The sequence below is a fragment of the Elephas maximus genome, chromosome 5 (assembly GCF_024166365.1).
Source record: "Elephas maximus indicus isolate mEleMax1 chromosome 5, mEleMax1 primary haplotype, whole genome shotgun sequence".
Classification (NCBI taxonomy): Eukaryota; Metazoa; Chordata; class Mammalia; order Proboscidea; family Elephantidae; genus Elephas; species Elephas maximus.
This window is the reverse complement of record NC_064823.1, coordinates 117,929,290-117,953,933: the sequence shown is the minus strand read 5'-3', so window position 1 is coordinate 117,953,933 and position 24,644 is coordinate 117,929,290. Positions and strand designations below refer to the sequence as shown.

At 37.5% G+C, this 24,644-nt stretch overlaps 1 protein-coding gene across 3 annotated transcripts in view; it reads right to left on the bottom strand.

Moving 5' to 3' along the window:
• ATP8A1 (ATPase phospholipid transporting 8A1) overlaps positions 1-24,644 on the bottom strand; it is a 261,316-nt gene that overhangs the window by 49,681 nt on the left and 186,991 nt on the right. For all 3 annotated transcript variants that reach the window (XM_049886325.1, XM_049886326.1, XM_049886327.1), the window contains 5 exons: positions 17,352-17,535; positions 17,141-17,251; positions 11,514-11,588; positions 11,287-11,409; positions 7,973-8,051 (listed from right to left, as the gene is read on the bottom strand). In XM_049886325.1, coding sequence (XP_049742282.1) covers positions 7,973-8,051; positions 11,287-11,409; positions 11,514-11,588; positions 17,141-17,251; positions 17,352-17,535 — 572 coding nt within the window. The remainder of the gene's footprint in view (positions 1-7,972; positions 8,052-11,286; positions 11,410-11,513; positions 11,589-17,140; positions 17,252-17,351; positions 17,536-24,644) is intronic.

Here is a 24,644-nt window from a genome sequence, read left to right as displayed (position 1 = left end):
ATCACTGGTAGAGATGAAAAATTAAAAACCCATGGTACGGTGTAATACAATATTTTATTTATGCACACATTCCACAGTACTGTTCAAAGCCTAATTTATTAGGACAAAGTGTGTTAGTACAAAGTATGGATGAGACAGGCAGAGTGGTGTTGGTATAAAGGGAAAAGACAGTGGGATGAGTTCTGGAGACACAGCAGGCTTGGTTCTGTTACTAGCTGTGTCATGCTGGGTTATTTATAATAGATCCCCAAGATGGAGTAAAGCTACCTACCCTTGAAGGGTTTTGAGTTAAAATGAGGTTACAGATGTAGAGTACTAAGCACAGTGCCTGGCATGTAGCAGGTGCTCCATAAATGCCATTAAAAAAATTTTTTTTTTTTTTATTTTCAAGTCTTTGGTTAAAGTAGCCAGGAAGGGCTGCTTAAGTCAGGCCATGGTGTAGCCCATAAAACTAGGAGGTTACCTTTCTCTACGGGGTATTCTGTGATTAAGGATATAGGATCTGATGTTACATCCTTTGGCTATGTTTTGTTCAAACTTATAAATGTCTGCAATTAATCCAACCAAGTTGGAAATCTACAAAATAACGGAAGATTTCTTATGATTACTTCCTGCCTTGCATGCTTCTGCTATGTGGCATGCTAGTTAGGTGCCTTGGCCAACGTAAGCAAATTATCAAAAATAATCACATTTGGTTCCAACCAAGTCTTGCAATTACCATTGGTTAGAGTCAGAGGAGGCTGAAGATTCATGTCAAGATCACACTGAAGGGAAAAAAAAAAAAGCCTGCTGCTGGGGTAGGCAGATTTAGCATTTGGTTGATTGAAGCAAATCAGTAGTTTTTGTATTTTTTTTGGTCCCTGGACTCATTTGCATTCTTAAAAATTTATTGAGGAAAACAGTTTTTGTTTATGTGGTTTATATCTGACAATATCAAATTAGAAATTAAAACAAAAAATTAAAAAATACTAACTGAGTTATCTAAAAAAACAATACCCAAAACATAACACAAACAACTTTTATGAAAAATGACTATTTTCCAAAACAAAAAAATTTAGTGGGAAAAATCAGCATTGTTATATATTTTTACATTCTCTTTAATGTCTGGCTTAATAGGAGACAGACAGGTTCTCATATGTTGTTTTGGTTGAAATTTATGCAGCAGATTCAGCTTCACGGAGATATGCAGTTATAAAGGGGAGTAATTTTTTTTCTTTTTAATTGGACTTTAGATGAAGGTTTAGAGAACAAACTAGTTTCTCATTAAACAGTTAGTACACATACTGTTTTATGACACTGGTTAACAACCCCACGACATGTCAACACTCTCCGTTCTCAACTGTGGGTTCCCTATTACCAGTTTTCCTGTCCCCTCCTGCCTTCTAGTCCTTGCCCCTGGGCTGGTGTGCCCCTTTAGTCTCATTTTGTTTTATGGGCCTGTCTAATCTTTGGTTGAAGGGTGAACCTCAGGAGTGACTTTATTACTGAGCTAAAAGGGTGTCCATGGGCCATACTCTCAAGGTTTCTCCAGTCTCTGTCAGGCCAGTAAGTCTGGCCTTTTTTTGTGATTTAGAATTTTGTTCTACATTTTTCTCCAGCTCTGTCCGGGACCTGCTATTATGATCCCTATTAGAGCAGTCAGTGGTGGTAGCTGGGCACCATCTAGTTGTACTGGACTCAGTCTGGTTGTTGTTGTTGTTAGGTGTCGTCGAGTCAGTTCCGACTCATAGCGACCCTATGCACAACAGAACGAAACACTGCCCGGTCCTGTGCTGTCCTTACAATCGTTGTTACGCTTGAGCTCATTGTTGCAGCCACTGTGTCAATCCACCTTGATGAGGGCCTTCCTCTTTTCCGCTGACCCTGTACTCTGTCAAGCATGATGTCCTTCTCCAGGAACTCATCCCTCCTGACAACATGTCCAAAGTATGTAAGACGCAGTCTCGCCATCCTTGCCTCTAAGGAGCATTCTGGCCGCACCTCTTCCAAGATGGATTTGTTCGTTCTTTTGGCAGTCCATGGTATATTCAATATTCTTCACCAACACCACAATTCAAAGGTGTCAACACTTCTTCGGTCTTCCTTATTCATTGTCCAGCTTTCACATGCATATGATGTGATTGAAAATACCATGGCTTGGGTCAGGTGCACCTTAGTCTTCAGGGTGACATCTTTGCTCTTCAACACTTTGAAGAGGTCCTTTGCAGCAGATTTGCCCAATGCAATGTGTCTTTTGATTTCTTGACTGCTGCTTGCATGGGTGTTGATTGTGGATCCAAGTAAAATGAAATCCTTGGTGGGGGCCATGGTAATTGTTTTCATAAGTCCTTTGGACTAATCTTTCCCTCGTGTCTTTAGTTTTCTTCATTCTCCCTTGCTCCCAAAGGGGTGAGACCAGGGGAGTATCTTAGATGGCTGCTGACAGGCTTTTAAGACACCAGACGCTACTCACCAAAGTAAAATGTAGAACATTTTCTTTACAAACTATGTTTTGCCAATTGAGCTAGATGTTCCCTGAGACCATGGTCCCCACAGCCCTTAACACAGTAAGTCGGTCCCTTAGGGAATTTGGAAGTATCTATGGAGCTTCCACATGGAAACCCTGGTGGCGTAGTGGTTAAGTGCTACGGCTGCTAACAAAAGGGTTGGCAGTTTGAATCCGCCAGGTGCTCCTTGGAAACGCTGTGGGGCAGTTCTACTCTGTCCTAAAGGGTCGTTATGAGTCGGAATTGACTCGATGGCACTAGGATTTTTTTTTTTTTTTTAATGGAGCTTCCAGTAGCTTGCCTTATGCAAGCTATGCTGGCTTCCCCAGTATTGTGTACTGTCTTACCCTTCACCAAAGTTACCACTCACCTATTGTCTATTTAGTGTTTTCCATCCCCATCCTTCCCCTCCCTTGTAACCATCAAAGATTGTTTTTCTGTGTCTAAACCCTAAACCTTTTCATAAGTTTTTATAGTGGTGGTCTCATACAATGTTTGTCCTGTTGTGATCGACTTATTTCACTCAGCATAATACCCTCCAGATTCATCCATGTTGTAAGAGGCTTCACAGATTCATTATCGTTCTTTATCGCTGCATGGTACTCCATTGTGCATAGGTACCATAGGTTCTTTATCCATTCATCTGTTGATGGGCATCTACGTTGTTTCCATCTTTCTGCTACTGTGAATAATGCTTCAGTGAACATGGGTGTGCATATGTCTATTTGTGTGATGGCTCTTACTTCTCTAGGATATATTCCCAGGAGTGGGATTGCTGGATCATATGGTATTTCTATTTCTAGCTTTCTAAGGCAGCACCATATCATTTTCCAAAAATGGTTGTACCATTTTGCATTCCCACCAGCAGTGCATAAGAGTTCCTTCCAATCTGTCCACAGTCTCTCCAACATTTGTTATTTTCTGTTTTTTTGATTCGTGCCAGTAATGCTGGTGTGAGATGGTATCTCATGGTAGTTTTGATTTACATTTCTCAAATTTTTTTCTTTAAAGGCTAGTGATCATGAGCATTTCCTTATGTCTGTGAACTGCCTGAATGTCTTCTTTGGTGAAGTGTCTGTTCATTTCCCTTGAAGAGGAGGAGTATTTTAACGATCTTTTCCAAATGTGGATATTCTTTGATGCTGTTAGGTGATGTTGAGTTGGTTCTGGCTTACAGCAATCCTATGCACAATGCAAGGAAACACTGTCTTGTCCTGTGCCATCCTCACACTCATTGCTATGTTTCAGCCCATTGTTGCTACCACTATGTCAATCCATCTCACAGAGGGTCTTCCTCTTTTTTGCTCATCCTTACCAAGCATGATGCCCTTCTCCAGGCACTGGCCCCTCTTGATAACATGTCCAAAGTATGTGAGATGAAATCTCACCATCCTAGCTTCCAAGGAGCACTCTGGCTGTACTTCTTCCAAGAGAGACTTGTTTGTTCTTCTAGCAGTCTATGGTGTATTTGATATTCTTTATCAATACCACGACTCAAACGCATCAATTCTTCTTCAGTATTCTTATTCATTTTCCAGCTTTCAGATGCATATGAGGTGATTGAAAACATTGCGGCCTGGGCATCTTTGCTTTTCAACACTTGCAAGAGGCCTTTTGCAGCAGATTTGCACAATACAATACACTGTTTGATTTCTTGACTGCTGCTTCCATGGGTGTCGATTGTGGATCCAAGTAAAATGAAATCCTTGACAACTACAATATTCTCGTTTATCATGATGCTGTTTATTGGTCCAGTTATAAGGATTTTTGGATGAGGTGTAGTTCATACTGAAGGCTGTAGTTTCTGATCTTCATCAGTAAATGCTTCAAGTCCTCTTCTCTTACAGCAAGCAAAGTTGTGTCATCTGCATATCACAGGTTGTCTGTGAGTCCTCCTCCAATCCTGATGCTGTGTTCTTCTTCATATAGTCCAGCTTCTCGGATTATTTGCTCAGCATACAGATTGAATAAAAAAATAGGTATGGTGAAAGGATACAACCTTGATGCACACCTTTCCTGACTTTAAACCATGCAGTATCCCCTTGTTCTGGTTGAACGACTGCCTCTTGTTCTATGTACAGATTCCTCATGAGCATAATGAAGTGCTCTGGAATTCCCATTCTTCTCAGTGTTATCCATAATTTGTCATGATCCACGGAGTCCAACGCCTTTGCATAGTCAACAGAACACAGGTAAACATCTTTTTGGTATTGTACTGTTAGCCAAGATCCATCTCACATTAGCCATGAATATCCGTCATTCCACTTCCTCTTCTGAACCTGGCTTGAATCTCTGTTAGTTCCCTGTCGATACACTGCAGCAACAGTTTTTGAATCACCTATGTCAAAACTCAACAAGTAGCAATTTTTTTTTTTAAAGGTTAGTTGCAGCACGGAATGTGAAATTACATCAGTGAACTTTTTGTACTCTATTACATTAAAATCCATTAGTCGACCTTGAACGTTGAATGGATCTCTTACCCATGGTCAATTGAAAAGTATTAGTTCACCGAGTTATGCTGATCTTCCATACGTTGACACATTTCATTACACAATATAAAAATATCACTTTAGTTCACATCATCCTCGATGTTCTGAACAGTGTTTCAGTCGTGGGAAGTTGTGAAAACCGTGGTGGTAGATACAAGTTTTCCAAAATCCAGGTTTTTGCTTTAAAGTTGAAATTTTATTACTGGTAATAAATATTGTAAGCTGTTTTCCTTGAATTGACTGGCTCACTTCGTTCATTTTTGAGAAAACGTCTGCCAGATTCCCAACTCTGAATAATCAAGTTTGTCTGTCATTCTTTTCAGTGAAAACGGTTCTCTGTGAAAAAAGTGGCTGGTTCACTTCGCCACTCAAACAACCCGGAAGGTGCTGCTTTATCACACTTTGGTATGCAGCAGAGGTGCTTGACACGGACTCCCCATTTTGTCATGCACAATATTAATAATATGTATACCTGGGTGATGCAAACAGTTAAGCACTTGTTTACTAACTAAAAAGTTGGAGGTTTGAGTTTACTCACAGGCTCCTCAGAAGAAAGGCCTGGCGATCTGCTTCTGAAAGGTCGTAGCCATGAAAACCCTATGGAGCCTGGTTCTACTCTGAAATACGTGGAATTGCCATGAGCCAGAGTCAACTCGATGGCAGTAGGTTCGGTATCAAGGCTCAAGATTTAATAAAGGTATTACTTTTTACTGCTTCATCAAAGACATGCGTAAGTGAAACTGGCTTTTTTTTTTTTTAAATGTGAAAGCGTGGTGGTAAAGAATACAATGTCGACTACTACAGTGGTGCCACTGTTTGAGCTCGGCACCAGCAGATTTATCTATCATTGCTTTTTCATCAGTGAAAAAGACAAACGATGTCTTGGTAATATAAAAAATTTGAAACGATAAAATTTTGACCTCACAGACTCCCCCAAATCTTGGATATTCCTAAGGGGTTTGTGGATCACACCTTGAGAATTGCTGAGGCAAGTGAATAAATGAACATTTAATTTTCCATTATATAACATCTCTATAGTTTTCTGTACCCTCATCCTTCCAAAAGCTACTAAAACCCAAACCTTTATTTAAGAATGAAAAATAAGACAAAACAAACAACTGCAAAACCCTCAACACCAAAAGGGTAAAAGAAACTTTACTTTCAATGTCATTCATCCCTTAAGAATACAAAGCAAGTGTTCTTTGGACTTGACCTGATTTGGTCTTATAGGCAGTACCCCTTGTGCAGCGCCTTTGCTGAAGCTGAATGAGCAGACAAATGCAAGAGGAGACCTAGGGTCTGCTCTCCAGGAGCTAAGGTTACTTAGAATTCCTTTAAAACCCCGTCACTGCTAAGGTATATTCCTTTAAAACCCCATCACTGTTTGGCTTGAGCTATTTTGGATATTAGATTTCTTTTCCCTAATTTAGAATGTTGAAATAGCAGTTTACTAGATGGACATGCCTCATCCTTCATACCTATATTGATTTTGCATCTTGAAAATAAACTTTTCCCAGAGAACTTCTCTAAGGCCACAGTATCCTGAATTTCAATATCCCATTGCTCTACAAAGTGGAAACAATATGAATGTTTATTTGCTGATGAATGGATGGATGAAGTATGGTATAGTCATCAAATGTCAAGTCTAGGACATGAAACCACCGCCTTCTCTGTAACACTCACTCACCTCATTCAATCTGCATGTTCTCCTTAATTTATTGACAATTTACTGAGAGCCCTAAGAATACAACAGTGACTAAACTGACAATTGCCTGCCTTCCTGGGGCTTCAATTCTAAGAGAGGAGAAATAGAGTAGAAAATAAACAAATATATCATACCCTTGTTAGGCAAAAACTGAAGAAAATACAGGATGACACAGGGATAGATAGGGTGAGGAGAACAATGGGGGCAGACAAGGTGATCTGGGAAGGCCTCCTGGGCAGAGACCTGAGGGGACTGAGGGAAAGAGCTTCCCGTGTATGTAAGAGAAGAACGAGGGGGCAGCAAGGATGTCGGCACTGGAGCAGTGTGAGGGGAAAAGCAGATGAAAATCAGGTCTGGGAGTGAGCCAGGTCAGAGCTGCGGATTTTGCTCTAAATGTGACAAAAGTCTTTGTGGGTTCGGGAGGAGGGAGGCACCTGGTCTGATTTATGTTTTACAAGGATCCCTCTGGCTGCCTGTGGAAAACAGAACGTAGGTGGGCAAGAGCCCACAGCACTCTCTTCTGTTGGCAATCATGAATGCAGAGACAGTGAGGTACAGCCTGTACTGACAAAGGACTGACACATCCCCGAGCGGAGCGTGTGTTATATTTTAAATTATTGCCATTTTGGAGCAGAGGCACTGAATGGTTGCCTGTCTTCCCTGCAATCTCTAGGAGAGGTCTGCCCTGGGGACACAGCAGCACTCACTTAAACATCACAGGGATCTCATTTCCAAAGTGGCTACTTAATCATTTTTATGTATATAGGAAATGTACCATGATCCTCTCTCTCAAAACTGACAGAATAAAACCACTCCCTCAAAATGAGGAGAGAAAGTGCTTACACTCCACGATGAATATAAAAGCATTAAAATCCCATTCAAACCTCAGCTCAAGTGTACTTGAAAATACCAGCATGTCTGATTAGGTTCAATAGAAAGAGCTTGATACAAGTCTCAGAGGTATAATAAATAGATGACATAAAATATTAGCATTTATTATCTTCCAGCTGTACATCAACAGAGGAAAAAACAGCCCTAAAAGCAATTCTCTCCAAGTTTGGAAAACATGAGAAGTAAAGAAGAAAAGCTTTGCATATATTAAATCACTTTGCTCCCAAAGGAATAATAAAAATCTTTAAAGTGTGTACAACTTTGGGACGCATGCATTTTAGGTTAAGGAAAATACCATAAAACAAAAAGCGCTGCTATACTTTTTAACATATATTGACAATGAGTTATTTTTCCAAAAAAGTTAAAAGTCATCTCTTAGCATTCATATCCTTTCTACTTACCATACTGAAGGGCTTTTAGTGGAAACCAAAACAGAATAACTGAGTGGAAGAGGCCATTTAAACAATGAACCCAGAAAACCTGAGGGAAAACAAAAATCCATGAGAACCCATTTGCGATAAACTAGCTCTGTGAACTCTGACCTTTCTTTTTATCTGTGAGCTAGATTCAAAAAACGTGTTTCTGTCGGGCTACCACTGTGAATTAATAGAACTGACAGACACTTTCTGCTTCTTAGACCTTCATGGGTCATTTATTTATTTTTATGTTTCTCAAAATGTTTTTTCAGCTTCACTATAATTTTCCTTCTAGTTTTTAAAAGCCAAGCATCAAAGTTTAGAATTTTCCCTGAAAAAGAAAATACAATTTAAATAAATGCAGATCATTCAATTCCTTAAGTAGGGCTATTTTCATACTTCTAGAATTTTTAGAATAGACTTTTGAGAAGACTGTAGATGGGGGAAACCCCTACTTTCTCTTTCCCATGTGCAATAAGACAATAAACTTTTCAATGTTAAGAATAGAATGCATTATCTCTCTTCTCTCTCTCTCTCTATATACATATATACACACATTACGTAATAAAACATCAAGTATTACATTTAAATTGTATAATTCCTTAAAACAAAGCACTGTGTTTGGGGCCATGTTTATAAAAGGCTTTCACAAATTTTTAGCACCTGTCAATACCGAGTTTCATACAACTATAACATCATTAGTAGTTATTACTTTCTCATATCAATGGTATTTTAAGACCAAGAGAACAAGTGGCTGGTACTTTCTGTGTAATGTGGAATTGAAAGATTAAGTTATAGAAAACCTGTTTAAAATTCTTATGTCCCTCTGAACAATTACAGTTTTGTTATTTAAAAGTGCTTCTTGCAAACAAAACTTATGCTAAATAAAATTGGCATGTATTAATAGTTTTAAGCTGTTCAAACAACTGAAATTAAGTTGCCTGCCTCCCAAAATTTTCCAGTGTGATCTCAATCTCCTTTGTTAGCTCGCTCAGGCACATTGCATTGTATGATCCAATTTACGCTCCAATACATTACACATTTGAACTTGTGTTACTCATTAACCTTTGTCTCTTCTCCTCACTATGTCATTACCACACGTTTTTATTTGACAGAAAGCACAGGTGGGTGCAAGAAAAATTAGTTCTACTTTTCCATTTTCCTGACCGAACTTATTGTCACATGCTAATCCTTTAACCCCTGTCATGACCTCAGAACCTCTGACCCTTTTTACCATAACAAACGTAAGCACCATCATTCAGGATAACAATGCTTCTATACTCTGGACCCACAACAACTGCTGTGTATACAACTATGCATCTTGTAGCCACTTGTTCCTGAATTTTAAAACACTTATATGGGGTTTAACCAAAGAATTTTCATTGACATAGTTCGAAAAACCCATAAACCCTAAAAAAAAATGGTTGGCAACTTGTGTAAATAAAATATGATAAATATTCAAACAGATAGGAGAAAGAACTGCATGCTGTATTTTGGTTGATCCAGTGACTTTTCTAAATACGTGGGCTCTGCATATAATGAAATACTTTTTGAAGAACAAAAGACCAGCAAAGGATACAAAGAATGATGTTCTTATATTAAAACTATACTACCTGCTACATTCTTTTCCTAGCCACAAAACTGTGTCCACGTTGCCACGGGCAAAGGCTTGAGAGCATGATGAAAGGATGTGGCTTCTCAGGGGTGGCTTTGGGTAATCCCGTGAGGATCAATTTATGTTTTTAAGTAAGAGTGACATGGCCACATTTGTGGCTCGGAAGGTAACTCCCGAGATAGCACTGTGGAGACTAAGCTACAGTAGGTGGTGACCTGTGGCTGAGTTGATGTAACTGTCTAGGTTGGGGAGAATTATAGTTAGTAGACCCGTAGGCCTGGAACTTTCCTAATTCCCAGGTTAGTTTTTCAGGGAAACAAGAGCTCATAGTCCATTGTATCTGCCTCAATTGTGGCCTTCCATCATTTGAAAACCCCCAGCATAGGTAATGAAAAACATGACAGCAGTGCAGTGAAATTTAATAAACTGGACATCAGAAATAAATCCCAAAGTAAAAGCATAGACGTGGTATATTATTAATAGTAAAAGAGACCACTTAAAAAAAAACTCTTCAGAGCCAATGGCGTAAGTCAAAGAACCCTTAAATTTTTTTTTTTTTTAATTAATCAAATTCAGTTATTTAAAATAATGTTGTCAAGTTGTGTGGACACATGTATGCGTGCACTCAGGAAGATCTAGACTCAGAAGAATAACCTCCTGGCTATACACGCAGCACTATCACTTACGGCACCAAAACACGTGTTGTACTTTATGCTCTTGGTATACTGAGAATACACGTCACTGGATAACTTTATGAATTAACAAATATTAAAAATATCCTACATTAATTGTCCTACACTTGAAACACTGAATTTATGCCAAGTCTAAGGAATGGTAACATGCTAATAAATGTACACACTATTAAACAGGAAAAAGTTCTGTGAAGGTGTAAGCATTTGCTGCTTTTGTAATACTAACAACCATATGTTACAGTTTCAAAATGGCAGCTACCTCAATTGTTTTAAAGTTAATTTTTTCCCTCACATTAAACAGAAACCTGGATTATTAACAAATTATCAGTGGAAATGCTTTAAAGTAAAATATCCAGAAAATGAGATAATTTTATCGCTAGGATGAATAAATTCCATGGATCACAAGAGATACAATCACCCAGGGCTCATTATATAGCATGTAAACTCAGAGTACGACTTTAGATAAAATGCTGGAAGTTTTAACATGTATTTTTAGTTCTAGGGCTTAGAAGTGCTGAGTACTGTGACTATGTAAGCTACTTCCCAGAGACTATGATTTTAAAATTCGAAAAAAGGAAAATGTTATTTCACAAAGCAGAAAATTAATAAAGAGTGAAAAAACATCCCTCTCCAAATGTAAAGACAGTGATTGTCAGTTCTGGATTATTGACCCCGAGGAAGGGTGAGCGTTTCCCCATGACACAGCAAAGACAAAGAGTCAGAGGACCAGAAGTCACCACTTCTTTCTACCAGACCAGCTTTCCTGCAGCCTGGCAAACCCCAAAACATTGTGGTTGCATTTTACTTTTATAACAAAACAAAACAAACAACTCTCTCAGTCCATCTTAGAACTTTAAGCAAATATGACTTGCCATGGTTGGCACCCTGGGGTTATTTCAGGTTGGAGTTCTTGGTTTTGGAAGACCAACTGCCCATAGGAATTGAGACAGTAAAGAAAGCCCCATCGAACATGCTTCAGGGTGCTGTCTTACCTTGGTATTGAAGTCCAGTGCATTCTGAGATGTTTTGTATAATTCAGGATACTTCAACATATTCTCTTTTCTGCATGATCTCTCAAATATTCCAAGAGTTAAGGGAGGCATAGCTGTAAACATCTAAAGTGTACAAACTGGTCGTTATGCCAAGCAACCAACCACAGTGTGAATCCTTATTGCAAAATATTCAACAAAACAGGACAAATCAAATGTTTGAAACTTACCACATTATAAAGACCTATACACCATCTTTCAAAGAGAATCTGTCCAGAAAAGCCATTAACAAAAGCGAACCAGATCTAGGAAGAAAACAACCCAAGCACACAAAATTAGAACATAAAAACATGAATGCATTACTTAGAATCTATATTCAAACATCACATATTAGCAGCATTAACACATTATTTTTATGACCTCTTGAAAATGGCATTTCTTTACCCTTTAATTTAAAGGATGCTTTTCCAAGTATTTTGTTCTTTAAGCCAGAATTTATTCCACTTGCTGAATCAAAAAAAGAACTATATGAACAAGCAATGACAGATGGAAAAAAAGTAAATGCAGCCTTGTTTCTAAAAGGCATTTTCGAACCTTGTTTCTAAAGGGCTGTTAAGTTTTTAGAGCTTCAATTCTCTTTTAAAATATCTATTAGGGTATAGTTATTTTTTATTATAAAAGTAATACTTGCTTATATAGAAGATACAGAAAACAAAGTAATAAATTTCCTGGAATAATACAATTACTGTTTTCCTCTGCATTGGTTGTATTCATATATACTCACATAGTTCATCTACATAGTCACAGATTTACCTGACTGGAAACCTACTGCATAAAGTGTCAGAGCCTGCTTTGCCTCCCTTAACATCATCTAATACACATTTCTTTAAGTTGGTACATATTCTCTAAAATGATGTTAACAGATATATAACCTCTACAGTATGGATGTAATTATTTTCAGGCTATTAGCTTGCTTCCAGTTTTTGCTATTAATTTTAAACCAAAAACTCTTGTGCAGAAATCTCATATATCTATATATCTTAGGATGGATTCTGAGAAGCAGAATTAGTGAGTCAAATTCTATGAGCATTTTTATAATTCTTGATAATCACTGTTGTCATCAGAATATTACATTTGAGTTAAAACTATTTTTAAAATTAAATTTTATGCTTGATCAAAGTAAATCTTTACTTATATATATTTGTGATTCTCTTAAAAACCTTAACTTTGGATACAACAACCAATAGAGAAATTTTTCTCTAACATGTTGAAACCAAATGAAAAATTGTAATGAATGTCAGTAAATCAATAATACCTACATTATTAAAAAAAAAAAAAGACCTAAATTATAATTAAAAATCAGACAAATCTGAAAGAGTAAAATGGCTGATCCAGCAATACGATTACATAAACACAAAAGCAAACAAAAAAAAACTGTTAAAGGAAAGCAGTCTTGACACTGTTGGTCAGGTGAATTTTTGAATAGGTGTTGCAGGAACTTTGCTACACTTTGCGTTTCATTTAACCTCATTATGGAAGCATGAATTGCTACAAATTCACCATTTATCAATAATGTACCCAGGCTGGCCTCCCAGTGAACAGTTTCTGTACCCACACTGATTTCCTGTTTGTAGTGGAAGGGAATGATTGAGCATGTATAAAAATGAATGTCTGCTTCATGAGATGGAAAAGAAAATAAAATAGCAATAGCACATGAAAACTAAATTCAAATTGTGTTAGGTTTATAACAGGAGGGGACAACAACAACAAAAGCAGAGAAATCCAGAGGGAAACCAGAAATTCTTACCTTGCTTTGTTACATATGTTTACAGAAAAAAATTAGATCATTTGCCCTATATAAGAAGTCAGATCATTTATGCATGCAAACTTTAAAGGACCAGTAACTTTATTCCTTAGGGTGGTGCTGCTTCAAAATTTTTTTCAAGTATATGTATATGTCAGTTGACAAGACAGACATTAATACTCTGTATTGTGTTTTCACATTTGGCCTTTCTGAGATGTGGATTATGTAAATACATGTTTGTGATACTCTGGGTGATGGTAATGTTCTCCTTGAAGGAGACTGTGATCCACCGTAGCAATACATACTAAGAAGCTCTTTCATACTTCTTAGGGTATGATGGAAATACAACGAATTTTTAAACACAAACTTTCACTGATGACCTCTGTAGTCTATGAAGATGCAGTCCAATCTTTGTCGGTCTGAAGAAAGCCAAGGCTCTATGCACAACAATTGCATCTAATGGACATGATTTGGCTTAAACATTATAGCTATAAATGCATTTGCAATAGTGCATACTGTTTACATTAATAAATCTGTGTGGCCGCAAGTACTTGTAAACGTGAATGGTCCCCTAGCTTCTTTGTACTTAACATTCTGTGCTGATTCAAAGGCTAGAAATTTAAGCCCTCCTTTCAAATCAATTCATTTTTAGAGAGAGCTTCAAATCAAAAATAAATAGCAAATAAACTAACATGTCTAAACTCAAAGTTTATTTTAAAATGCATAAATTAAGTGCTTTTTTGCAGAAATGAAGAAATTTTTACATAACCATCAACACACTTTTAACCTTTTTGGTTTTTGTACTGGAAGGTACGTGAACATGTTTTTCAAAACTCTCTTCTGGTGTTCTTAAAAGTTAGTATTTTAATTATTTTTTTAAATTGAAAGAGAAGGAAAGGCCCAGATCAGAACAGAACCTCTCAATATGGTATCTTATACCTTCACACAAACATTTGCAAACTGAAGTTTACATATTTTAAAAGTGAAAGAGAGGTTTTTTTTGGAACAATGAAGTAGCCTACCAGAAGGTGATTTCAGGTTACTTTGAGGTATCCAGTTAAAATCTCCTAGTCTGAATCAACCAAAACCACAGATACAGAAAGGAAACACCAACCCCCCCACCCCGCCCCCGGGAGAAGAGTCTAGATTATTTAATAATTTCACAGGGAATCCACCTTCCAGCACAACTTGCTGGGAAAGCAACACCTTACTGACTTTAATCAAAGCCTCTGAAAATTAGAGACATCACATTGTTCTGGGATCTTACCAGGAAATCATTTGAAAGAAAAGGTCTTATTTGCTAGGAAGTTATCAGTCATTTCAGAGGGGGGAGAAAAAAATCTGTTTAGAAAGAGCCAATAATTTAAATGACCACCTACTGGTGCTACTGGGTGATCCTTTATATCACCACCCATGTCAAATCTAAATGTATTTGTTTGGTTATATTTTACAGCAATGGAGTTGGATGGTAACATTCCTGGCAATACAGCAATGGAAAAAGGACACTTTGCAGATAATCTATAAAACCCGTAGTGTTCAAGACTATTCCTTTATTAGCAAAGAAACCTCAGACCTCCCCCTTCTGGTATTATTTTCTATGTTCCACGTCCCAGCAGAGGCGTGGCAGCCACAGCTTCACAGGCTTTTTCCTGATGGAGCGTTCCTGCATATTAAACAGCAGCTTACAAAACGTCAGAGCCCTCTGCTCCCACGCCTGATCAGCACACAAAACTGAAAGGAGAGATTTGAGACTGGCGGTTGTCCTCACTAGAGACATTCAATGATGTCTTTTCTGTGTATTCATTCACAGCGTTGACATGAGCCATTAACATCCGCGAAACTCGTTTTAGCTGGCAAAAGTTGGGTATCTGGGAATTGATTTAAAAGGTCAATTCGCTTCCAAGATTGTTGAATTATATTCAAAATACATTTCCATAAAGTGCTAAAAGAAAAATAAAAATGAGATTTCCGGTAAAGTTTAGAACTTACTTCCTTTATAAAGTGTAAAGAATTTGATCAGTGTTAAATATCTCATGAAGAGGCTTTAAATCCGAAGCCAAGTGAATTTTAAGGCTAATCAACCACAAACCACATAATGCTGGGTTTGAAAGAGAACGCAATTTAGTGTTTTTCATTTGAGTTTAACATATAGCTTATCCCCCCCATTAGTCTTAAGTTTTGACCACTTCATTGTCGATTGTCAAATAATCCAGATCTAAAATGCGGCATGTTGAAGTGTTCTTATTTCGTTTTACAAAATTAAACTTTTGGAAGCAGATTTATTACTGGCTGTGGCTTTAAGCTCCTAGTATCTTCAAAAGTCTATGTAGAGAAGTTATGTAAATTAATATTCTTTTGAATGTCAGTGCTTTGGGATGAGAAGAAATATAATTAGAAAAGCTAGAAATACAGAGGAAGCTGGGAATCAGAATTAACTATTTTAAAAAAGAATTACAAATATATTTATTATATACATGTATATTTACACACATATATATATATATATATAACTCAACGGCAGTGGGTTTTTTTGGTTTTATATATATACATCTCAAATAATTTTTTTAGATTTTGCTTCAAAACATAGACAAATCCAGACTACCAAATCCAGCAGTGATGAACAATAAATAAACTCATGAACTATCCTGTTTATGTTTCCAAGTATTTGATTATTTTACCTAATGGGTTGTGACCTGATTATAGGTTTTTATTGACGAATAAACAAAACTGTCTATGTACTTCAAAATGCAGTTTTGGTTTTACTAGCCCAAGTCATAGTAAGAAGTCTTAACATTTTAATAGAGAGATAAGAATCTCTATACCAGAGGCATAACGGACAGCCAATCCAAAGACACAGTAGTTCCCAACGAACGTGTTAACAGGGTAAACGTGGAATCTACTGAATAGTTTTCTCTGGTGTAAAGTATGGAATATTATTCCACGTAGCAAATGATTAGGTTGTGTTTCTTCTTATAGTTGTTTAAGGTGCAGTCGGCCAGCAGATTAGAGGGCAAGGTGGCATGAACAAACATCTGTTAAGGGAGACTTCAGTAGATTTATGAGGACTTGGGTGGGTTCCCTGACAGGAGTGAAGGATGGAGGATTTTGTTAATAAGTTATGGAGAGCTTACTGCCAGGTTCTGGAAGAGAAGCATGAAACTGATAACCCTTAAAGTTTAAGTATCACAAATAATACCTTCTGATGATACAAAAAGCCGTATGGTTAAAAAAAAAAAAAAGGTAGTAACTTATTTATCATGTCCTGATTAACTATTTGGTTCACTTTAGTGTCTAATATGGCCTTGGAAGAAAAGCCTAGTGATGTGCTTCCGAAAATCAGCCATTGAAAACCCTATGGAGCACAGTTTTACTCTGGCACACATGGGTTGCCATGGGTCGGGATCAACTTGATGGCAACTAGCAGAACTGGTGGTATCCAATATGGTAGCCACTGGCCACATGTGGCTCTTGAGCACTTGAAATGTGACTAGTCCAAATTAAGATGCACTGTAAGTGTAAAATACACATTGATTGCATGCTGCAATGAAATATACTGGATTGAATAATAAAATATCTAAGTTTTGACACATAATAAGAAGTATAACACGTCCAATACTAGCAAAGGTGCCTCTGTCCTTCCTGATAACACTCTTTTGCTTCCATCCAGGAGTAGAACTGTTATCCTCAGTTTTGTGTTTATCATTCCCTTGCTTTTAATACTTTTTCATATATGTATTGTCCCTAAATGGTTTACTGTTTTCTCTTGTATGTTTTTGAGCTGAATAAAAAATGCTGTAGAATTTGTGGTTTTTATAAAACTGAAAACATTACTTCATTAGCAATTGCAATCCAACGTTTCTTATCAAAGCAATATAACATTTTTAGCCAGAACTTAAACATTATTCTCCATGGTTGGCAAACTTTTTGTTTCAACATGTTTAGAAGTTATAAAAAGAAACTGGGCAAATCAAGTATTAAAACAATGAAAAAATATCATATTTGTGTAAATATGTATGTTAAGTGACACGGATTTTTTACTTAACCTGCTATTACCTCGATAATATAGAGGACAATATTCTTGTAGAAGCAGTATAAGATGCACTTGGAAACTCTGTTGTAGTTCCAGGCACCATGGACCATCAATAAATTCTTCAGATATTTGAACTAAAAAAAACAAAAAAAAGTGGGAAAAAATTAATATTTTCTTCTTCATGGTGTCAGCTGACTGAAATAAACGGCATGCCTTGCAGATATGCTGCTTTACCTGAGCTATGGAGTAATCAGAAGAATTAGCTGCCTGGAGGCCTTCGTTGCCACTTATACCTACACCAACATGCGCTGTCTGGATCATGCTGACGTCATTTGCTCCATCGCCAATAGCCAGCGTTATGACTTTGACTTGTTTCTTAACCATCTCAACAACTTCAGATTTTTGAAGAGGAGAAACCCTTAAATTAAAACAAGTGATCAATCATCTCTGTTTTCTGAACAAAAGGAATTTTGAAATATTATTGTCTTGGAAAAAAAGAAGCAGATCTAAATGAATAGTTCTCTGAAGAACCATTATGAAAAGTCTCAGGCTTCCAAATCTTTAGTTCTTTGCTAAGCTGGCCAACACTTGAAGGGAGACTTAAAAAAAAAAAAGAAAGAAAAAAGAGTCTTAGAAGCAAATTGCTGGTGACTGTAGGTAGAATGTCTTGTTAAGCATTAGCTTACCAGGATGTTTTATTCATATGGATAAATAACATCTCAGTTCAGAAATTCCATTATTTTCTAACAAATAGTGTCAGAATTTCTAACTCTCCATTTTTGAATTAAAAAGAAGTCATAAAGGCTGTTGAATGGTAGTCCAAATACTAACTAAATCCTATATAAACCTAAAAACCCATTGCCACTGAGTTAGTTCCGAATCATAGCAACCCTGTAGGACAGAGTAGAACTGCCCCACAGGATTTCCAAGATTGTAACATTTACAGAAGCAGACTGCCACATCTTTCTCCTGCTGTAGGCTTCAACCACTGACCTTTGTGTTAGCAGCCGAGTGCTTAACCACTGTGCCACCAGGGCTTCCTAGATCCTATATAAACCAAAAAAAAAAAACCCGTTGCTGTCAAGTCAATTCTGACTCCTAGCGACCCTTCAGGACACAGTAGAACTGCCACCCATAGAGTTTCCAAGGAGAGCCTGATGGATTCGAACTGCTGACCTTGTGGTTAGCAGCCATTGCACTTAACCACTATGCCACCAAGATTTCCAAAATCCTATATAGTACCTGGAAAATGGACCTCTGCATGCTGGTCTCAGATAATGTACCACACTCTTAAAACAACTTAAGACTCAAAAATAGGGAATTGAGAACTACGAATAGCAACCTAAGTAAACGCCAAGCACATGATTACACTTCACATATCTCAGTTTCCCTCCAAAGCTACTGACCAGTGGTCAAGTAGAAATCAAACAACTTTATATACAAATGTGGGTCAGAAACAGAAAACGCCAGCATCCATTCTGAAATCATATTGGTATTAATTTTGAGGAAATTTATTGAAGACTTCTAAAAGGCCGTTTAAGAAAAAGAAATAAACTTTAAGACAGTGCAGAAGGGTTCAAAGACAGAATGGACTAGTGTAATTAACACAGTGTCTACATTATATTGGATATGACAAAGAATAGAAGAATAAGTAATGAAGTGGCCCAGCAAACTATTACGACAGTAATTAAGTCGTAAGAAATAACTAACACATACAATGTGAAAGGACAAATAAAATAAATCGCAGAGCTAAATTCTTTATCAAGGTTAAGTGGAGTAGGTATCTAATAAATATCTGCTAGAACATCTGGTATATAATTTACTATTTTATTTAAAAATGAAGATTATGACTTGGAAAGATCAATATATCTTTGCACATTTTCCTGATTATTTCTTTGGGAAAAATTTCTAGTGGTGAATGTTCTGCACAAACATGTGCCTTCAGGAGGCTTCATTCCTGAAAGGCTTTGGCCAGAGCAGCTCTGGTTTTTATTTCAAGTTTGAGAGTCATTGCACTAGACTGAGTTGCTTGTGAGTGAACCACTCTCCTTGTCTTTGTATTCCTAGTCCCTGGTTCAGAATAGGTACTCAATAAATGTTTGCTATGTGAAAGATTATTTTTTATTTTTCTTTAGATTTCCTTTCAGAGTCTGGCAAGAGTACAAAACGACACAAGTGTGAATACAGCAAGGGAATGAATGAGTATCAGGCCATTAATGGCCTATTTTGTCATTAGCCCCCATTTTTCTTTGAAGCAATTTTCATTTCATTTGCACATTTTATTTAATTTTTCTTAACAGGCTAATATAAATTGGTAAGCCCACTGGCTCCAGGCCAACATTTTAAACATGCACTATAAAAAAAAAAAAATAGCTGACATTTAATAAACGTCAAAAAAGAATGCTCACCAAGAAATGATCTAAAAAGCATGAAAAGAAAGATGCATTTGAAATCCTTTATCAAGTTCCCTTCACAATTTAATAGGCTCACAATGTAAATATATTATGAAGTCGTGCCATGGGATCAATGGAACTAGGAGATGGTGGTACATTTTTCATAAATTGAACATATAATATTAGTGATTTACTGAACAGCAGCAAAATTTATAAAATTCACAAGGAAAAAAAAAAGAACTCATGTGACAGCCAGAATGGAATTAATAAGAATGCCGACACATTGTGAAAAAATGTCATCGATGTCACTGAATAATATGTGTAGAAACTGTTAAGTGGGAGCCTAATTTGCTGTGTAAACTCTCACTGACAACACAATAAAATATTATTAAGAAAAATAGTATTAGTGATTTAAAGAAGCACCAGAAAAGAGCTGCTTCGGAAAGGTCACAGCCTTGAAAGCCCCATGGAGCAGTTCTACTCTACACACACTCAATGGCAACTAACAACCACCACCACAAGCAGCTAACTGTAGCATAAAGTTATTTGATATGATTGCCAGTACCTTTTTTTTTTTTTTTAACTCAGTATTTTCAGAGGAAGTAGAAACCAGCATGAGCTGAAAGAGGATTCTCTAATGAGTTATAGTTGACTTGGTCTCACAGGGAGAGGGCAGCTCATTTCAGGTAAAAGAAATAGTACATATTCTATTTCTTTAGCTTCATGTTCAAAATTCTCCAGAACATATTGTTCTACTGCTCTGTTTCCATCTCTTAAAAGCCATTTACTTCACTCATTAGAGTTCATTTACTTACTTTTCTCTGTACAGTTGCTTCCCTATTTGTACAATTTCCATAATAGTCTAGAGCAACTTTACCATATACCAGGTTAATGCTTTCTAATGTCTTTCAAAATTCACATATCCACAGCTGAGAAAAAAAACAAAACAACCTGTTGACATCCAGTTGATTCCGACACATATGGCCCTATAGGACAGAGCAGAATTGCCCCATAGGGTTTCCAAGGCTGTAATCTTTACAGTGAGTCCCTGGGCGTTCAGAGGCTAACCAAAAGGGTGGTGGTTCGAACCCACCAGTGGCTCCATGGGAGAAAAATGTGGCAATCTGCTTCCATAAAGATTACAGCCTTGGAAACTCTGTGGGGCAATTCTACTTTTTCTTATAGAGACACTGTGAATTGGAACTGACTCAGCGGCAATGGGTTTGTTTGTTTAATCTTTATAGAAGCAGACTGCCACATTTTTCTCCCTCAGAGAGTCTGGTAAGTTCGAACCGACAACCTTCCGGTTAGCAGTCAAGAGCTTAACCACTGTACCATCAGGGCTTGTTAGCTAAGAATATTTAGAACTTAAAATTTACAAATACCAAGAAATGACTCAACGTGTAATTCTGAAACATCACAAAAGCTCTCTCTAATCTCCCCAGAGTTTTTTTTTTTTTTTTACCACCCATGGGTTTGCATCAGAACTTAAATTAGGCACAGCTCTCTCCTATTCCATTGTTGCTCTTTCTTCTTTGGGAGAAGAGGGAGCCTCTGTGGAAAAAGACTACTTATCCAGTGTGTACTGTAAAGATCCAGTTTTCTTCCCTGTGGTTCCACAAACAGAGGGTGGTCTTTTACAATACAACCTAGAAGTGTACTGAGTGCAATATGCCTTTTAGGTATTATTTTGGCTGTAGTTTCTGCAAATGTTATTCATTATTTTTCTTATTTGCTATGTACTGACTCTCATTGCTCTGTGACATTATATTGGAGCACTGGGAATTCTTACCATTTAAGCTAACAAGTATATAGGGTGGCCCATCTTATATGAGCCTTGTTTTGCACTCATTTAATGGGATTAGCTAAAAGAATCACCTTTTGAATGTAATATAGATAAAGATAATATATGCATGTGTATACACAGATACATTACAAAGAATATTTTAGGGGAATTTTTATAGATAGCCAGACCAAAAGCCCATTGACATCGAGTTGATTCCCTCATCGTGACCCTGTAGGGCAGAGCAGGACTGCCCCATAGTGTTTCTAAGGAAGAGCTGGCGATTTGAACTGCCAGTCTTCTGGTCAGCAGCAGAGCTCTTAACCACTGTGCCACCAGGGCTTGTGTGTGTGTGTGTGTGTGTGTGTGTGTGTGAGTGTGTATGCATATACACATACACATATAGTGTACACACAGTGAACATGTGTATATACATACATATATATGTATGTGTGTATATACACATACACTAAAAATCATACTGCTAATACAATATTACCTCAAAGACAGAAATTTAAAAGTTACTATAAAGTCGCCTTTGGAAGGTTAACCCAGCAAAATTTTTACATGCACGGAAGAATTTAGTATTTCTTAATTATCATGAAGTGTTTATATAGTGACAAAACCTCAAAGGAGCTTGAGGTCTGCGCCTGGTGACTATGTGGAGGCCAGTGTCATTGGCAGGGGAATCTGATGTACAAAAGGGAAACAAACCCTTGCAACAAACTTCCTTAGATTTCTCCTGTGAATATCAGTCTATTCCCTAGAGAGGCATATTTTGTAGACTAAAAAAGACATTACAAGAAGGGAGAAAAACCTTAATATTATGAGCTCTTATTTCAGTTTTCTTTGAACTAAAATTTGTTCTGTTCATTTATAAAGTTTTGCTCTAGTAAAAGAATTAAAATATGGTAAAAAAATCTGTTACGGGTACTAAAATTACATAATTAACTCTTCTGGAAATTCACCAACAATTTATTACGGGGGTAAAAACAGCAGCTTATATAGCGAATCCTAAAAAAGAAACTCAGCGTATGGTACATAATGTTAATGTTCAACTGCTTCCAGGTAAGAGAACTGTGCTATTCAATGGCTGACGAGAAAGTGGTTTCCTAGCCTCCAAAAGCAATATCTGTTGATATGGCACGCAGTCACAGGCATCAAGGAAACCTTATAACATAGGGTTGGGGTCTACAGAAATAAAATACAGATAGCCTTTCTACAGGACATAGCAAAGAAAGCAGCTTGTAAAAAGACTTCCATTTTGCAATGCATTTTAGACACCAAACTTCTCTCTCATGGAATCTTAGGCTGTTATAGGTAGACTACAACTACCTTCAGTTTTAATGGTTCAGATGATATTTTAAACAGACTGTTCAAACTGATTAGTGTATATTGAGTGTGCATGTGTGTGTGTGTGCACATGTGTACATGTAAATACCCAAAACTACTAATTAGCAAATATACCTTATAAAAGGCACAAAAAAGAAAACTTCTCTGAGTAGAAATTTTTATTATAGTCTTCATACCAGAGAACATAGTTTGTTCACAATGTTACTGTTCATTTTCTTAAAAAAAAAAAAAAATCCAGTTTTCTTGAACCTAGTATAGTACCTGGCACAGAGCAGATGTAAAAATATTAGTGGAACTGAATACGCGGAAATTTTATGAGAGTAATTCAGCCCATCATCTCATGATACTAACATTGCAACTCTCATCCATTTTTAACCCTTTGCTGTTAGAAGTCAAAGTGTGTTTAATCTGCTCTTTATCTGGATAACTGGTGAACTATGTAAAGGATATTAGATTGTCTAGATTTTATCACATGAGCGGGAAAAGACCGAGGAAAAAATTACTAGGTAGAGAAAGGAAAACACTACTTCTTCAAGGGCAAATGGGCATATTCAGAGTATATTAGAGCCAGACGACAGAGTGCCTCTGTATGTGACAATAAGAAAGTTTGTACTTCACAGTTAGCTCTACGTGATAGGCAATGTTAAAGGCTTTTGAGCCAAGGGGAGAGGGGAGAGTATGGTGGAAACAGTGCCTTAGAGATTTTAATTAGTATTGGCCAATAAATATTAGTTGTATATATAGCTTAATCTTACCAAGAATAAGGGCAATGACAAAGAGAGGATATATGGCAGGGGTGGGGGGGAGGGGTAGGGTTGGAGGGGAGGGGTGGAATTAGAATGAAAGTGAATTCAAAGATGACCCTGAGGTTTCAAATTTGGATGACTGCGAGAAGGTGATCTAAATATAAATAGAAAAGGCAGAAGAAAAATTTAGAAGGAAAATGATCAGGTAAGTAACAGGCACTCAGAAGTGCAGATTCCTAGTGGAATCATTAAGCAGGCTGACTGAAAATTGAAACCCAGCTTCGAAAAGAAAGCACAGGTGAGGATGTGCATTTGGGGCTATTCATTAAGCATCTACTGATTCTTTATTATGTGGTAAACTTTCTGTGGAAGAATATAAAGAAAGTAGAAGATCTCAGGGCCCTCCTTCTGCCCTTAACGACTTTTAGTCAGCTTCTGTCCCAGGGATTAAAAACTAAGAGCTTATATGACAGCAGTCTCTCCTTGGACTCTTGCTTCAAGGAGAAAGAAATGGTAGAGAGAGACAGGAAGTGCTCCTACATGGGACAAGGCACAGCCACTTCTCTCTGTCTGAGAGTCTTGCCTTTGGGACTGGTGAGCTCCCAACGGGAAGCAGCTCTACTCAAGAAGGTCTAGAGTGCTTTCCCCCTCTTGCTTTACCCTTTCATGACCTTGTTTTCAGAGGGGTAAGACCTATGGCCTTTACCTCTTCCAACTGTCTGTATCTGGTTGGAGCACACATGGGCACTGGCTCTCTTCCGTTTTCCCATCAGCCTGGGTAGGTAAGGAAAGGCTGGACTTCTTTAGGTTGGAAGTACATCAGTCAGTTCTTTCTCTCTCTCTCTTCCTCTAAGCTCCCTGCCTGCCCTGTTTTTGGAACTCTCTCCTATATGGACAGATTTCTCCAAGGAACCTCTCATCTTAGAAATACCTCACAGAAGATGGAACAACTGGCAGCACAGGCTACTGACAGACACAGGAATACAACCCGGAAGATGCCAGGAAAAGAGGAGGCTGATAAATTTCAGGGTCACAATTGTAGCTAATATAAAACCTGGAGGAAACCACGGAGTAGAAAGAAAGTGGTGGATAACTGTAGAAGGCAAATGGCACGGAGGAAGAGGGGTACGCTAGGGGCCACAGATGAACAAACAGGTGGAGAAAGCTTTCCAGCTGTACCCTTTCCCTCTCCACAGTGCCCTTTGTGAACCCGGGCTGACCAGTGTGAGGAGGGTGAGGCTGAGCTGGATGG